The sequence below is a fragment of the Capricornis sumatraensis genome, chromosome 2 (assembly GCF_032405125.1).
Source record: "Capricornis sumatraensis isolate serow.1 chromosome 2, serow.2, whole genome shotgun sequence".
NCBI lineage: Eukaryota > Metazoa > Chordata > Mammalia > Artiodactyla > Bovidae > Capricornis > Capricornis sumatraensis.
The window spans coordinates 149522622-149538938 of record NC_091070.1 but is presented as its reverse complement, the minus strand read 5'-3'; the positions used below and the strand labels follow the sequence as shown (position 1 = coordinate 149538938).

General features: G+C 43.6%; 1 protein-coding gene across 1 annotated transcript in view; it reads right to left on the bottom strand.

Moving 5' to 3' along the window:
* Positions 1–433: 433 nt before the first annotated feature.
* ALG14 (ALG14 UDP-N-acetylglucosaminyltransferase subunit) overlaps positions 434–16317 on the bottom strand; it is a 102144-nt gene continuing 86260 nt past the window's right edge. Inside the window, exon 4 of the mRNA XM_068966128.1 lies at positions 434–848. Coding sequence (XP_068822229.1) covers positions 618–848 — 231 coding nt within the window. The 3' untranslated portion in view covers positions 434–617. The remainder of the gene's footprint in view (positions 849–16317) is intronic.

Genomic DNA, 16317 nt, shown 5'->3' with positions numbered 1-16317 from the left:
TTGAGGCCAACTACTCACAAAGCAAAACTGAAGAATAAAAAAAGATACTGGTTTATGCGCTCAGTTCTGGAAGCCTGTGGAGTGCAAATTGTCATGAAGCCAATTTAATATAACTGCTTCCTTTATGCTGAAAGGATTCACCAGGGACCTCTCTGTTTCCATACAGGAAATAAAGCCTGTTGTGTCTGAACAAAAACTAAGAAATATTTTTCTTTCTATAATGCAGAATACTGTAAAAAAAAAAAACAAAAACAACAACCAAACAAAAAACCTAAAGAACAAGAAATGTGGCTAATCATACAGATTCTATATTTAGCCCTAGAAAAAATAGTAAGTAAAACAAGTCAGGAGATAATTTGCAGGCAGTGGTAAATACTTTTACACAGAAAGGAAATTTAGAGCACAGAGACATACGTACTTAATAGTTTATTAATGTTTGTTTTATAAGAGGAACCTCAGTTTCCTCACTGGGTTCCTGACACATTTCTTTACTCTTGATCACCAACAATTCTCAGGATTTTCAAAAGCTTTTTTATAAAAAACATGTAGTTTTTTTGTTCCCCATTTACAGTAAACACTGTGGTTAGCAAAATTCTAAAGAAGTAAGTTGTTGTAGGTCAAACAATTCGCCCGAGGTACACAGATTTGGGATACTTCTCCTTAAGAGTTGGCCACTGAACAATGAAGTAATCGGAGAGGTGAAACAGAATCTTTCCGGACAGGGATAAATGTTCCACTCGGCAGATGCTCTCAACGTAGACAATGATCACTTTCTTTATTCCCAGTATCCCAAGGAGAAGGGCAGATATACAGATAGGAACACATGTTCCTGGTCCGTTACACAACACCTTGGAAAAGAAAACAGTTGAAGGTCAAATAAAAACACAGGATACTACTCTAAGTGAGACAATTAAAATTAAAAATATTCTAACTTAAGAGATTTTTTTTTTTAATTCCAAGTCTTGAGTGATATTCCCTGTTAAGATCCAGTCTGCAGCAAACTCATGTGCTTGGGAGCCAAGTGGGGCAGTGCTGTCGGCTCCCCTGCTTATCAACTGTGTGCCCTGGGGAAATTACTTTATTTCTCGGCACCTGGGTGGCCTGCTTTGCGCTAAGGGACGCATGCACACAGTGCCCAGTGTTTGGCCAGTGCCCAAGGGATGCGCGTCTGTTGCTCTTCTGACTGGTCTGTGGATCTCGAATGTTAAATATATGGAAATCAGCTGTGATTCACTGTTTTCTAATGTGCTGACTTGTTTGTGTTGATTTTTTTTTAAGTAATCTTTATAATAGTTGGAGGACTGACATGAAAGATATAGGAGAAAACATCTTTAAATGACCAAATTATGTAGAACATTTTTGTTGGAGGTGGAATCACTGTAGTTCAATCCAAAAAAAAAAAAAAAAATCCACCAAAAAAAAGGGGGATATTTGAGAGAAGGCTACCAAATGAATGAGATTTTCCCTCAAGAGAATTCAATCCACACTTGTAATCCAGAGACTTTTAATGCTTTGAATTCTGCTAATCCTTTTTTTTTTTTTTTAATAGAAAGCCACTGGTTAAAAACAATTTAGTTGCTGAATTTAATAAGAGAAATTAATATTTAACTCATAGAATAACTGCAAATAATTTTTATAAGTTTTTTAAGAAAATAAGAGGAAACCTATTACACAGAACTGTTGGTATGATCATTGCTTGTTGCTTAGATGCTAAGTTATGTCCGACTCTTTGTGACCCTGTGGACTGTAGCCCACCAGGCTCCTCTGTCCATAGGATTTTCCAGGCAAGAATACTGCAGTGGGTTGCCATTTCCTTTGCCAGATGATCTTCCCAACCCAGGGATCAAACCTCCTGTGTTTCCTGCGTTGGCAGGCAGACTCCTTACCACTGAGCCACCAAGATCATTTATTATTATTTTTAAAACACTTTGCACATCTTAATCATATGTTCATGTTGACTGAATTAGTAAAACCTAATTAAACATTTTTTACTCCAAAAATCATAAAACAGAAGATCTGTGGTTGTCGACACACACTTACTAGGCATAGCCTATGATGTCACACAGGCACTTCAACACAAGGTCCACAAAACTTATTATTAGACATTTGCAACCCCACGGACTGTAGCCTGCTAGACTCCTCTGTTCTTGGGATTTTTCAGGTAAGAATACTGGAGTGGGTTGCCATTTCTTCCTTCAGGGGATCTTCCTGAGCCAGGGATCGGCAGGTGGATTCCTTACCACTGAGCCACCTGGGAAGCCTCAGAGAATTTTAGAGCTGAAATACCCAAATGAGCATTGCAGGGACCCTCTCTGACAGAAGTGTGTCACAGCTGTGAGACGCATGGAAGAATGTAAGGGTTTGGTAAAGGGCGTGTGACCTAAGCCCCACCTTTCCCCGAGGTAGGACCACCTAGAACACCATTCACAGAGCTCTGGGGTCAGACAGAGTAACCTGTTTTCAGGTGGGAACCAATCCTTTTTAGTCTTCCTTAGCTCTTACCTACAAGTTAAATCCCCTGCCTGTCTCCTATGAAGAATTTTTGTTCAGACTTTCTCCTGAAGTCCCAGCTACTAAGCTGCCCTCCAGTGCCAGTGCCCTTTAATTCTCAATGAGTTGCCCCTATAACCTTTCTTCATGGACCCTCAAGGGAGCATGAACAAAAAGAAAATGGGACAGGGAATTCCATATATATGCATTAATATATGATATTTGTTATTCTCTAACATATTTCACTCTGTATAATAGGCTCTAGGTTCATTCACATCATTAGAACTCACTCACATTCATTCCTTTTCATGGCTGAGTAATATTTCATTGTATATACATCCCACAACCGCTTTACCCATTCATCTGTCAATGGACATCTAGATTGCTTCCATGTCCTAGCTATTGTAAATAGTGCTGCAATAAACACTGGGGTACATGTGTCTTTTTCAGTTATGGTTTTCTCAGGGAATATGCTCATTAGTGGGATTGTTGGGTCATACAATATTTTTGTGCCTAGTTTTTAAAGGAATCTCCATACTGTTTGTCATAGTGGTTGCACCAATTTACATTCCTACCAACAGGGCAAGAGGGTTCCCTTTTCCCCACAACCTCTCCACCATTTATTGTTCATAGATTTTTTTGATGATAGCCATTCTGACCAGTGTGAGGTCAGACCTCATTGTAGTTTTGATTTGCGTTTCTCTAATAATGAGCAACGTTGAGCATTTTTTCATGTGTTTACTAGCCATCTGTGTGTCTTCTTTGGAGAAACGTCTCTTTAGATCTTCTGCCCACTTTTTGATTGTGTTGTTTGTTTTTCTGGTAACAATGGTAATCTTAGTTACCACCTCGGCTCTCACTACCACTATTTATTGACAACCCACTGTGGTCAGGTACTGTACTAAACATCTCACATGTATTCTTTTCTTTATATCTCAGATGTATTTTTTTAAGTTTTTAACTGGAGGACAATGTTGTGTTGGTCTCTGCCATACAACAACGTGAAGCAGCCACAAGTGTGCATATGTCCCCTCCCCGCTGTGTTAAGTTAATCCTCACAGCAATCATTTGAGTTTTTGGTTCCCTTTTCACAGAATATGGAAACTGAGATGGACCAGTTGCCAGATCATGCATTGCAAAGGTGGAGTTCCACTGTTTCCAGTCTCCTTTCCTCTATGTGACTCCTAACCGTATATGGGAAGTAGGAAGACTGGACCAGATGACCTTTCCCGTTAGTTCCAGGATTCTAGAATTCTCTGAGTCTCATTTGTTTCTGGTTTTGTCTGAAGCCTAAGTTACAAGATTGTTCTGAATCCTTTCAGGGTTCAGAATTCTAAAAATGCTATTAATGCAAGGTTTCTCAATAGCAGCACTATTGACATTTTGGACTGGGTTATTTTTGCTTGCGGGGGCCCGTCCTGTGCATTGTAGGGTGTTGAGCAGCATCCCTGGCTTCTACCCACAAGATTCCAGTAGCCAAGACGATCAAGAATGTCTCTGGGCACTGCCAACTCTCCAGTTGAGAACCGCTGTGTTAATGTATTCCCTAATCCTTGGATTATTTGTGTTGCTTTTTCTCATTTTTTTCTCCCATAACACAGAACAAAGTAAAATCTGCAGCTAAAAAAATAATAAAAAGGGTTGCATGTTGGATCTTGAATGTCACAAAAGTATTTTCATGTTTGTTGCCTTAAAAAAAAAAAAAGAGTACAGGGCTTCCCTTGTGACTCAGTGGTGAAGGATTCGCTTGCCGATGCAGGGGACATGAATTCACCCCTGATCTGAGAAGACTCCACATGCCACAGAGCAACTAAGCCTGCGTGCCACAGCTACTGAGTCTGTGCTCTGGAGCCTGGGAGCCGCAACTATTGAGCCCACCTGCTGCAAACTACTGAAGCCTGCATGCCTAGAGCCCGTGCTCCTCAACAAGAGAAGCCACCGCAGTGTGAAGCCTGTGCACAGCTAGAGAGAAGCCCCCACTCACTGCAACTGGAGAAAAGCCTGCACAGCAAAGAAGACCCAGCACGAACAAAAATTAACACATTTTTAAAAAGTACATACCTACACGTGTTCCTTCAGTATCTGGTTGGCTGTGAATACACACACACATATGTATATATATATTATATATCTATATATACAAGCTTTGAATACATTGATAGAAATGTCTGGAGATAGGGGCATTGGTGGGAGATGCTTTAATAACCTGCCATAGACCAGAAGAAGAGACTTAAGGTAAAAGTGGAAATTAAAGGCATTTTGTTTGTTTGCCTCTCTGGACTGCTGAGAGTCAGACATGACTGAGCGACTTCCCTTTCACTTTTCACTTTCATGCATTGGAAAGGAAATGGCAACCCACTCCAGTGTTCTTGCCTGGAGAATCCCAGGGATGGTGGAGCCTGGTGGGCTGCCATCTATGGGGTCGCACAGAGTCGGACACGACTGAAGTGACTTAGCAGCAGCAGCTTGTATCTTTGAGGTACCTTACTGCAAAAATCCTAGGAACAATAAAATCACAAAACCCTAAACCAAATGCTAAAAAAAAAAACCCTTAAAAGTTAAGTGAAGGAAAGCTTTTAATTACATATCGGTTTTAAATCTGAGTTTTACAGAAGTCTTATTATTGTTGTTGTTTAGTTGCGAAGTCGTGTCTGACTCTTTTGGGATCCCATGGACTGCAGCCTGCCAGGCTCCTCTGGGGGTTCATGGGATTTTCTAGGCAAGAATAGGGACTGGGTTGCCATCTTCTTCTCCAGGGGCTCTTTGGGACCCAGGGATTGAACCTGGGTCTCCTGCACTGCAGGTGAATTCTTCACCACTGAGCTACCAGGGAAGCCCTTACAGAAGCCTGGGTAAATACTGAAAAATTGTGGATTATGGAGTTTCTGTTGTTCATCGAAGCATACCAGAAAGACTTGTTTCAAGCACTAAACAAAACAGAATTTACCGAGACAGCCTGGGGAAAGAAGATTTTAAACAATATAATGGTTGAAGTTGTCTTTTTAATTTATAAAAAACACAGAAATACTCTTTCTTATTTTTCTCTTTCCTAAAATACAAATCCTCAGTAAACATGGGTGCAGGGTTATTTCTATCTTTCTACCTCACTATCTTGTAAGCTGCTTATGAGCAGGGTCAACTTCTAGTATAACCTATGCTGTTCACATGTGACAAAACAGGCACTCATTAAATTCTGCTGAAGGAAGAAAAAGATGTATTGGGGGAGAAGGAAGCTGGAAATCATTAGCCTGTCAGATATAAAGTCAAAGGCTCCTGTTGCCAGACTCGACCTTGTTTGTAGCTCTACCACACACATTCATCATGAGCATAAAGGCTGTGACTGACAGCTTAAAAATTCTTTATTTTTTTTTACCATCTCACATTCATTACCTTTTCCTCAGGGGAACCACTGTACCCCTTGCTCTCAACTTAAGTGCTTGAACAGAGTTGAGTTCACACTCAACTACAAGGAGAGGCCATATGACTCTAGTCTGACCAGTGAGAGCCCTAAATTTCCCTGGCAAAAATCATTTGTTCAGAGAAGAGCATCTAATCCAGTGAGAACCACAAGACATAGTAGGACATTTGTTGGGGCTACTAAGGGACCAGTACCTTCTCTCCTGTACTGGCGCCTAGGAGAATGTGGGCCTGGCACTGCTAACATCTCTCTTGCCGGCAGGTGGAGAGCGGAGAATGAAGCCATCACACAGCACAGTGGGGCAGAGCTGAGAGATGAAGACAGGCCAGGTCCCAAAGGTAGCATTTAAGATCCATGAAGCCAGCTGCGCCTGAAGGAAACCACATCTAGTCCCAGGTTTGTCAGGCATGTGAGGGAATACATTCCATTTTTGCTTAAGCCAGTCTGAATCAGGACGTCTGTCACTAGCAATAAAAAGCATCCCAATTGACACAGCCCTTTATTTTGTCTAACTTACTGCCTAGCCTCTGACTGCTTACGGCGCCAACTGGTAGGTGCTCATACGGGTCTGCTGGATGAATTAACAAATCAATAAATAAATGTCTCTGAAAGCAGGAAACCCAAGACACAGATATACTAAGGATAAAGTAAGTTATGGGTCCAGAAAACAGAAAGAGGTCAGGGCTAATATACACATGAAGTCATGAGGGTAGATGAGCCAGACCAAGGATTAAGAGCAGTTACAAAAGGACTGTTGTTCCATAGATTTGGGTCACCACAGGTCCAGTCCTGTTGACTGAGATATGATACAGCACATGCATGACAACAGATATCTAACTAGGGTAGTCTGAACTTCACTCCCAGCCTTGTACGAACCCCATACACAGAATGTGGCCCAAGACCTTTGGGGTCTTAGGTTGGTTTGAAGGTCAATCAGGGTGATCCAAGTATATGAAGGTGAGCTTGAAAGCCAGATGAGGTGAAAGTTAGAGTGTTAATCACTCAGTCATGTCTGACTCTTTGTGACCCCATGGACTGTAGCCCACTAGGCTCCTCTGCCCATGGGGTTTTCCAGGCAAGAATACTGGAGTGGGCAGTCATTCCCTTCTCCAGGGGATCTTATTGATCCAGGGATGGAACCCGGGTCTCCTTCATTGGCAGGTGGGTTCTTTATCATCTGAGTCACCTGAAAGCAAGATGTGTGTAAAAGTTAGTCATGTCTGACTCTTTGTGACCCAGTGGACTATAGCCGGTTAGGCTTCTCTGTCCATAGGATTTTCCAGGCAAGAACACTGGATTGGGTTGCCATATCCTTCTCCAGAGGCTCTTCCTGACCAAGGGATCGAACCTGAGTCTCTAGCATTGCAAAGCAGACTCTTTACCATCTGAGCCACTAGAGATGCCCCATAGAGAGCCCAATTATAGCTGTAATCTGGAAAGACTGGATAGAAAAGCAGATTTCAACTCTGAGGCCGTGGCCTGAAACCTGCCCACTTGCACACCATCTTGCTGGTAGAGGTGGAAGCTGGAGAAAGCTAATGAATGGCAGGAACACATCTGCAGGCAAGGTTTTACTGAGCTTCCAGGGCCATGGATAAAGCTGGGGGGAACTCAAACCTATCGTCAAAGCCGAGCTGGCTCAGGCAGGTAGTCTCTGGAGGTCACAGGTCCTGTCAAAACTAACACTTCCATGTATAGGATATTGGTTCCACTATGCTGGAACCAATACAGTGGTAAAGGAGATAAATGAGCAGATGAGGGAGGGAGTAAACACAGAGGCCTGGGACTAGTCAGGAGACACAGGAAGAGCTCAGATGTGAGGCTTCCTATGAAGCCTTATAGGTAGGGCGCTTAAGAATGAACCCTTCTTAGTTTAGAAAATAAGAAAACCACAAGGCGACCTGGCTAAACCGACAGAGATAAGATCTTCATATGTGGCTAAAAGAAGAGTAATGGAAACCCTAGAGATGGTTATGTCAGTGAATCACTGAGCTAAAATGCAGGGAGGGGAAAATGAGCAGGAGAGAGGGGGAGCTCACATGCGAAGTGGGGCTGGGGAATGGCTTACAGAATGGAATGAAGGAGCTGTACACGAACACGAAGATTGGGAGAAAAGAGTAAGAATTTAGACTAGTTTAAGATTGGTTTGGGAAAAATTGTACTGAGAACATGGCAAAGGTTAAAAATGGTGGCGCAGGAAGTCTATCATCACCAGATTTTCTGTTCAATCTTTATAACTTCCCAGCTCAGTGTGGCACCCCACTCCAGTACTCTTGCCCATGAACGGAGGAGCCTGGTGGGTTGCCGTCTATGGGGTCGCACAGAGTCGGACACGACTGAAGCGACTTAGCAGCAGCAGCAGTAGCAGCAGCTCAGTGTGAAAAGGGCAGAAAAGCATAAAGAAAAAAATAATTCTTCTAATCTCATCAATCTGTTAACATTTGGGTGTATTATATACACATTTATATTTCACTATAAAATACGTTCATGTATGCACATATATAATTCTGAGAGCTTACATATACATATTGTAAAGTTCTTTTCAGTTATATTTTTGTGTGTTGTAAAGTTTTTCAAATTCATGATTTTTAATTACTGCATATATTTAATCCTATGGATATATCATAATTCATCCAACTATTCCTTTATTGTTGAAAATTCAGGCTTTTTCTTTTTGCTATTTTAAATCATGCTGTTATGAACATTTCGTATATAAATCTGTGACCCCCAAGGCTTTCATTTTGCATTAAACTATGTTCCAGAGTTCTCACTAAGTGAGAGGTTAGAAGAAACAGCTTCAAGGACTTAAGGAAGTTGTAGAAAGTTTAATAAAACAACTGTCCTCAATTGGGAAGGGGCCATGTGGCCTTTTGTTTCTCTTTTTTGTTCTTGTCTGGAAAAGGAGTGATTTCCCACTGTAAGAGCTGCCCACTTGTAAGAGCTGTAAGAGCTGGGGCAGCAGGCTGAGCCCAGCTCTCACAGCACCAGTGAGATACCCCTGTCTGCGTCCCCTCTGCAGCCAGTGGATGGGCTGTGACTTGGCCTGATGTTTCTGCCTAGGTCCGACCAGTATCTAGTGGTGCAGAGAGGCAAGGCCAGAGGAGAAGCTGTTCCGGTGGCAGAGGAATCACTGGCAGAATCTGGCACCCAGTACCGGGGGGCCAGCTACTTGTTCACTGTCCAGAGGTGGTGGCGGCACTGCCCCTCCAAACCAGCCCTGAGGTTCTAGCTGCTCGGCTCCCCAGCTTGTCCCTCCATGCTTACTAATCCTCCTTCATTAGCTCTCAACAGTCTTTCACTGAATTCTTTTTCTGTTTCAGTCAGCCAGAGTGGATTTTTATGGTTCATTAACAAAGAACCTGACCGGTCTGGAAAAAGACAAAGGCTTTGAGAGCAGCGAATTCAGAGTGAGCGAAGGAACAGTTCACGGCAGAACAGTCGCAGGATTTCCTCGGGCAGGGCCCTGAGCGCCGGCCCGCGTGCGCAGGAAGAGGCAGAGTGGGACGCGGATGAGGATGCAGAAGTAGGAGAGGCCAGGGTGAATGCTCTGGCACACGGAGACGACGCTCGCACGTCCTCATTTCAGGAGCAGAGGAGGGCAGGAGCAGCGGGAGAAAAGCCTCAGAAAACTGGAGGGAGAGGCATCAAGAGGGTAAGGGAGAAAATGCAGTCAGAGGGCAGGTGGTCTGTAGCACGCAGAGGGTATCGTCAGAGGACCGGAAGGCCGGGGGCAGGGGTACAGCGTGAGCAAAGGCAGCGCCGAGCGCTGGTGCTCACCGGAGGTGGACAGCCGGGAGGAGCAGGACGCAGAGCGGCTGGGATGACGCGTCCGCTTGGCTCACACTGTGGCACACTGCATCTCTTCTTTTTTATGTATATTTAATCATCTGGGCAGTAACAGTTCAATAGGAACATCTAAACATCAAGACCCACAGGAAATAACCAAAGATAGCCACATGAAAAAACCAAAAAGAATCACTGTTTATGAACTTCAAGGCCTCTTACAATTCTCTTGCTAACACAGTGTTTTCAGAGTTGCCGTCATTGTGTACATGGCATTTTGAGGTCTATTTTTCCGAATGTATCACTACTTCCATTCCATGTTTGTACATGGGCATCAGCTGCTTCACTGCTCGAACATGTCACCGTCCACTCAGGCCCTGCCCTACTCCTCTTTACCCAGGCATAGCTTTCATCTTCTTTTAAATCATTTCAAAAAGGTTAAGTTATAAATCATTTTTGTTTAGGCTAATGGCTTATGGTGTAAAGATAATGAATTTGTTAGTTCCTCAAATATCAGTTACTTCCATTTTGTTTGATAACAACTCAAAAAAATGCTTCCCAATGTAAATTAGGTTCCTGGACCCAATTCCAACGTGTGGAGAGAGAGAGAGAGAGAGACAGAGAGAGAGAGACAGAGAGAGAGAGAGAGAGAGAGAGAGAGAGAGAGAGAGGGAGAGAGAGGGAGTGTGTGTGTGTGTACTGGCTATTAATCAGAGGTTCCCATGACCCACTCCTTGAGGTCGAGTCACATGCTAGAATGGCTCACAGAACTCAGAAAAACCAGTTTACTCACTAGTTTATTGATTTATTATGAAGGATATTAAAGGTCACAAACCAATAGCCAGAAAAAGAGACACACAGGGTAAGGTATGGGGCAAAGGTATGGAATTTCCATGCCATTCTCCCTAAGTCTGTACGTATTAACCAACCTGGAAACTCTCCCAACTCTGATCTCTTGAGTTTTTATGGTGGCTTCATTACACAGACACAATTGATTAAATTACTGGCCACTGGTGACTGATCCATCCTCCATCCTCTCTCCCCTGCCAGAGGTAGAGGCTGGGGGTAGGGTGGGAGTGGGATTGGAGTTCTGACCCTTTAATCACACAGCTGGCTCCACTGGCAAGCAGCCCCTATTCTTGAGTATTTTCCAAAAGTCATCTCATTAACTTAACAAGGCACCTTTATCACTCTTATCACTTAGGAAATTCCAAGGGTTTTAGGAGTTGTGAGTCAGGAACAATGGACGAAGACCAAATATATACCAAAAATATTTTGGTGATCTGAATGACCAAACATGTATATATATTTAAATCACATAACCATACACTGTAAACTTTGGTCCTGCAGGATCTTGCTCAGTTGGTAAGTCCCTAATACTGACACCCCAATGCTGATTGCTCCCAGTCAACCAGAGCATTCTCGCTCATGCTGCAGCCACATAATCCATCAAGAAGCACCAAGGTGCTTATGGACCAAGGCTTTGCAATCACACAGGTGTGAGCTGTCTGCTTAGCAGCAACGTGAATAGGGACAGACTGCTTATTCATTCTATATCTCAGTTCCCTCACTCACGGTTTCATTTGTTCAAGACATAGTTATTAAGTAAGGATAATATGCCAGGTACTGTTCTGGGTATTAGGGATACTGTTGTTTACTAGTAAGCTAAAGCCCCTTCTCTCACAAGCTTTACAGTCCAGTGGGAAGACAGAAAACACGAGGTACACATTTGTATCTTTATATAAAGAAGAAGGGGACAGAGACACATGGAGGTCAAAGGAGATCTGGGAGGAGGTGACTTGTGAGCTAGTAACTAATGACGCGGTGCAGTATTTTAGGTAAACCAGCTAGAGCAAGATGGAGGAGAGAGATGCAGACTTCGTGGACGGACCACAAATCGGGGCCAATAAAAGGAGTCTGGGAGGTTGGGGAGGGTTGTGGGCTTGAGACTGGTTATAATTTAGCAGAGCTGACAGGTCCAGGTGACTCTCTCAGGGGCTTCCCCCTCTTGTGGTGAATAAAGTAAACTGAGACATATATACAGGGCACGATGAGACTGTCCTGAGGGTCCTTCAGGGAGACAGTAAATGCTAATGTATTCTCCTTCGTGGGAGTTAGAGATGGTAAGGTAGAGGGTGCTGGGGTGGGAAATGGTAATCCAAACAGAAACAAATATCAACACAGGGAAAATAGCATCTATTTAGTATTGCTGCAGAGATCAAATAACATCCGTAACGTATTTAACATAGTGCTTGTCCCATGGTAAACATTTAAGAAATGGTAGCTAATCCCATGTACAGAGGAGCCTGGCAGGGATCCCATGGGGTCGCACAAGAGTTGGACATGACTTAGCAACTAAACAACAACAAAAGCTATTCTTATAGTCCATCCGAAAGTAAAGTAAAACGCTTGTGGCATTTTGCAGACTCTGGAGAGTACTGTGTGGCTTGCCCCTCACTCTGTCACAGGCACGGCACTGCCCTGGCATGACCCACCCTACACTTCAGAGGGCACCTTATGAGAGTAACCCAACCATCCATTTTAGTCTCTTTATCTTCAAGCCGCTTTTTATTTTTCTCTGCCTGATCCACTCCAAGTGATACATACAAAAAAATGACAGAAGGAGCCTCGTTGCCAGGAGTAGTGTTTTCTCTTTTTCCACAGATGGTGAAAGACTGAAGGATTCTTGAGCTCCCCTGCTCAGGATCTGAGGAGCCGCTATCATGTACTTCTTGGCCTGTGGCCAAAAGGTCACCATTACATGGTAAACAAGCCTGATGACCCGACGCGTAAGCCTGATGTTCATTTCAAAATGAAGTTTGGCTATTTTAATCTTTTGGCCAAGTTGCACGGCATGTGGGATCCTAATTCCCTGACCAGGGATTGAACTGACAGCCCCTGCATTAGTGGCGCATTGTCCCAATCACTGGACCGCCAGGGAAGTCCCCAGGTTAAGCTATTTTGTCCTTGTTTGGGAAACCAGACTTCCCAACATTCTGCAACCATCCTGATTTGTTGGGTTTGGGTTGAGATACAGAGGTGGAAGTTAAGCATGTGAGAGATGCACAGACAGTAGACACCAGTGTCCGCTCACAACTCCAGGATGTTCACCAGCAGTTTCAGCACATGTCGGTAAGACCTTACTGACCCAAGGCTCCACATAATTCGGTCACTCCATAAATGTTTATGGCTCCTCTGACTCTAGGTACAGAGTAGGCAAAAGAGCTCAAGGGGAACTTCCCCGGTGGTCTAGAGGTGAAGACTCTAAGCTTACACTGCAGAGGGCACAAGTTCCATCCCTGATCAGGGGAACTAAGATCCCTCATGCCATGCGGCCTGGCCAAAAAAGAGTCCAGAGGTTGTCAGTGCCCATACTGGAGAGGCATTTCATTGCCTTGCCCTGATGTATTTATAGAAATAAATACAAAGGGGCTTCCCTGGTGGTCCAGTGGTTAAGACTCCGCCTGCCAATGCAGGGGACACGGGTTCAATCCCTGGTCTGGGAAGGTCCCCCATGCCTTCATTATGGCATGTGGTAACTAAGCCACAACTACTGAACCCACCGGCTTCCGTGACTGAAGCCCAGGCACTTAAGAGTGCAGGCTCCACAGCAAGAGAGTAGCCCCTGCTCGCCACAACTAGAGAAAGCCTGCATGCTGCAACAAAGACCCAGCACAGGCAGAAATAATTCTTTTAAATAAATAAATACATAGATAAAATCAGTACTTACTTACTTTTTTTTAAAATCTGAATGGTTAAGCTGTGCCTTCTTTGCATCATCGTTAAAGATCACTGTCAGGCTAGCCAAACATTGTTTTCCGAAGCTTCCTGGCTGATTCTGCTTTCAGTTGAGGAAACTGAATCTTTTAGTCTTCCTGTTCTCTGGGCCAAATGGTCAAGGTGACGATTTCCTGACTTCTTGGTCTTTTTTTGGTTTTCATTGTATTTTCAACACTCTGAAATGTTTACACGGAGGCCTTTAGGTCCTAGTAATCCAGTAGTTTTCCTCACACCATATACTCAGAAGCACGGATTGCTAGTGCTGGGTGCAGTCTCGGGAGTCACTTAGGTTCGGTCCTCGCCCTTTAGCTTGAGAAGGGAAGGGAAAGATCTTGATATTCACAAGGCTGCTACTACTTGCCAGGTGCAGAGCCTAAGTGTGGCATTCTGCATAATTATCCCACTTTAACCTTTCAACAGCCCTCTCACGTGGGTTCTTTATCCTCATGTTTTAGACAAGGAGGCTGAAATGCAGAGCAATTAAGTGACCTATGAAAGATCACACAGCTGAGACTCAAACCAGCTTTAGAAGACAAGCCTGGGACTCTCTTGTCTCCCATCCTGGTCCTACACCTGTCCATCAGGTCCAGCATTAGTTGGAAGTGGCCTGAAGGCAAGGCGGACACCAAGGCACAAACAACACAGGGAGTTGGATTAAGGCAAAATTCTGGCAATAGATGTTCATATTTTATAGCTTTAATTGAGAAATTAGTGACAGACTATAACATACCATTGGACTATGACGGACTGCAAAAGCTTTTCGGCAGATAAAACTGGGGGATGGTGGTGGAAATGGTTAACATTTTCAAAAGAAAAGGGAGTATCCTTTTTAAACAGGAAGGACTGGCTTGAATTCAAAGCAATTATATAACTCCTGACTTCTGTCAAGGCCCTCTCTCAGGCAGATAAGTGATCTTTTATTCATGATCCTTCCCTAATTTCTTTTACATGAACCTATGTATAAAATTTCTGTCTTGCTGAACTGAAAACTACTCAGCAGTTTTCCTTGGATAATTTCCTTTATGTACAGATTGTGTGTACAGTAATAAAAAAAGGTTTACAAGTTTCTTTTATAGAGGATTATCTAATTCCTTAGTTCCAAGCTGAAAGGATAGATAGAAACACTTGTTTGCGAGTTTCTGGTTGTGTGTATAAAAGAGAGAAAGACATAATACTCAAAGACAGACAATGAAACAGAGGCGAGAAGACAGAATTCAACAAAGTGAGACGCATTAGGAAGCTGTACCTTACTGCAGCTTAAAGAACACAGTATTCTAGAGCTGAGCTTGGATTCCACACTTAGAATCAGAGGTTCAGAGTTCTCCAGAGACTATGTGCTTCATTCTGTGCAGTCAGAGATTCAAAAGGCATTTCTCTTTCACTGTCCACCATGCATCTATCTAGATCCCAGGATTGGTGCCCCTGACTCCATTGCTAACTTGCAGGAGCAGAATGACACTGCTTATCAAAATCAGTATCTTTGGGAGGTTTTTCTTGCCTTCAAGCTTGGCTGAGTTTTGCTAAACTTGTTTAGGAATGTTCAGCTGTACTAACAACTCTCATTATAGACTGAGAGGACAGGAGTATTGGTAGAAACTGAGAGAAGCACTGAGTTTGTCCCAGTTCTGATCAGAGAGGGACCCTTTAAACCAGCAAGGACAGAAGAGACTCCACGTTAGTATTTCACAGCCCTCCACATCACATTCGCCCAGGGGCACTTGTCAAAAATGCAGATTCTTTGGGGAGGGAGAGAGATGGACTGGGAATGTGGGGTTCAGTTCAGTTCAGTTCAGTCGCTCAGTCGTGTCCGACTCTTTGTGACTCCATGAATCGCAGCACGCCAGGCCTCCCTGTCCATCACCAACTCCCGGAGTTCACTCAGACTCACATCCATCAAGTCCGTGGTACCATCCAGCCATCTCATCCTGGGTCGTCCCCTTCTCCTCCTGCCCCCAATCTCTCCCAGCATCAGAGTCTTTTCCAATGAGTCAACTCTTTGCATGAGGTGGCCAAAGTACTGGAGTTTCAGCTTTAGCATCATTCCTTCCAAAGAAATTCCAGGGCTGATCTCCTTTAGAATGGACTGGTTGGATCTCCTTGCAGTCCAAGGGACTCTCAAGAGTCTTCTCCAACACCACAGTTCAAACGCATCAATTCTTCGGCGCTCAGCCTTCTTCACAGTCCAACTCTCACATCCATATGTGACTACTGGAAAAACCATAGCCTTGACTAGACGGACCTTAGTCGGCAAAGTAATGTCTCTGCTTTTGAATATACTGTCTAGGTTGGTCATAACTTTTCTTCCAAGGGTAAGTGTCTTTTAATTTCATGGCTGCAGTCACCATCTGCAGTGATTTTGGAGCCCAAAAAATAAAGTCTGACACTGTCTCTGCTGTTTCCCCATCTATTTCCCATGAAGTGATGGGACCAGATGCCATGATCTTCGTTTTCTGAATGTTGAGCTTTAAGCCAACTTTTTCACTCCTCTTTCACTTTCATCAAGAGGCTTTTAGGCTCCTCTTCACTTTCTGCCATAAGGGTGGTGTCATCTGCATATCTGAGGTTATTGATATTTCTCCCGGCAATCTTGATTCCAGCTTGTGTTTCTTCCAGTCCAGCGTTTCTCATGATGTACTCTGCATAGAAGTTAAATAAGTAGGGTGACAATATACAGCCTTGACATACTCCTTTTCCTATTTGGAACCAGTCTGTTGTTCCATATCCAGTTCGAACTGTGGCTTCCTGACCTGCATACAGATTTCTCAAGAGGCAGGTTAGGTGGTCTGGTATTCTCATCTCTTTCAGAATTTTCCACAGTTTCTTGTGATCCACACAGTCAAAGGCTT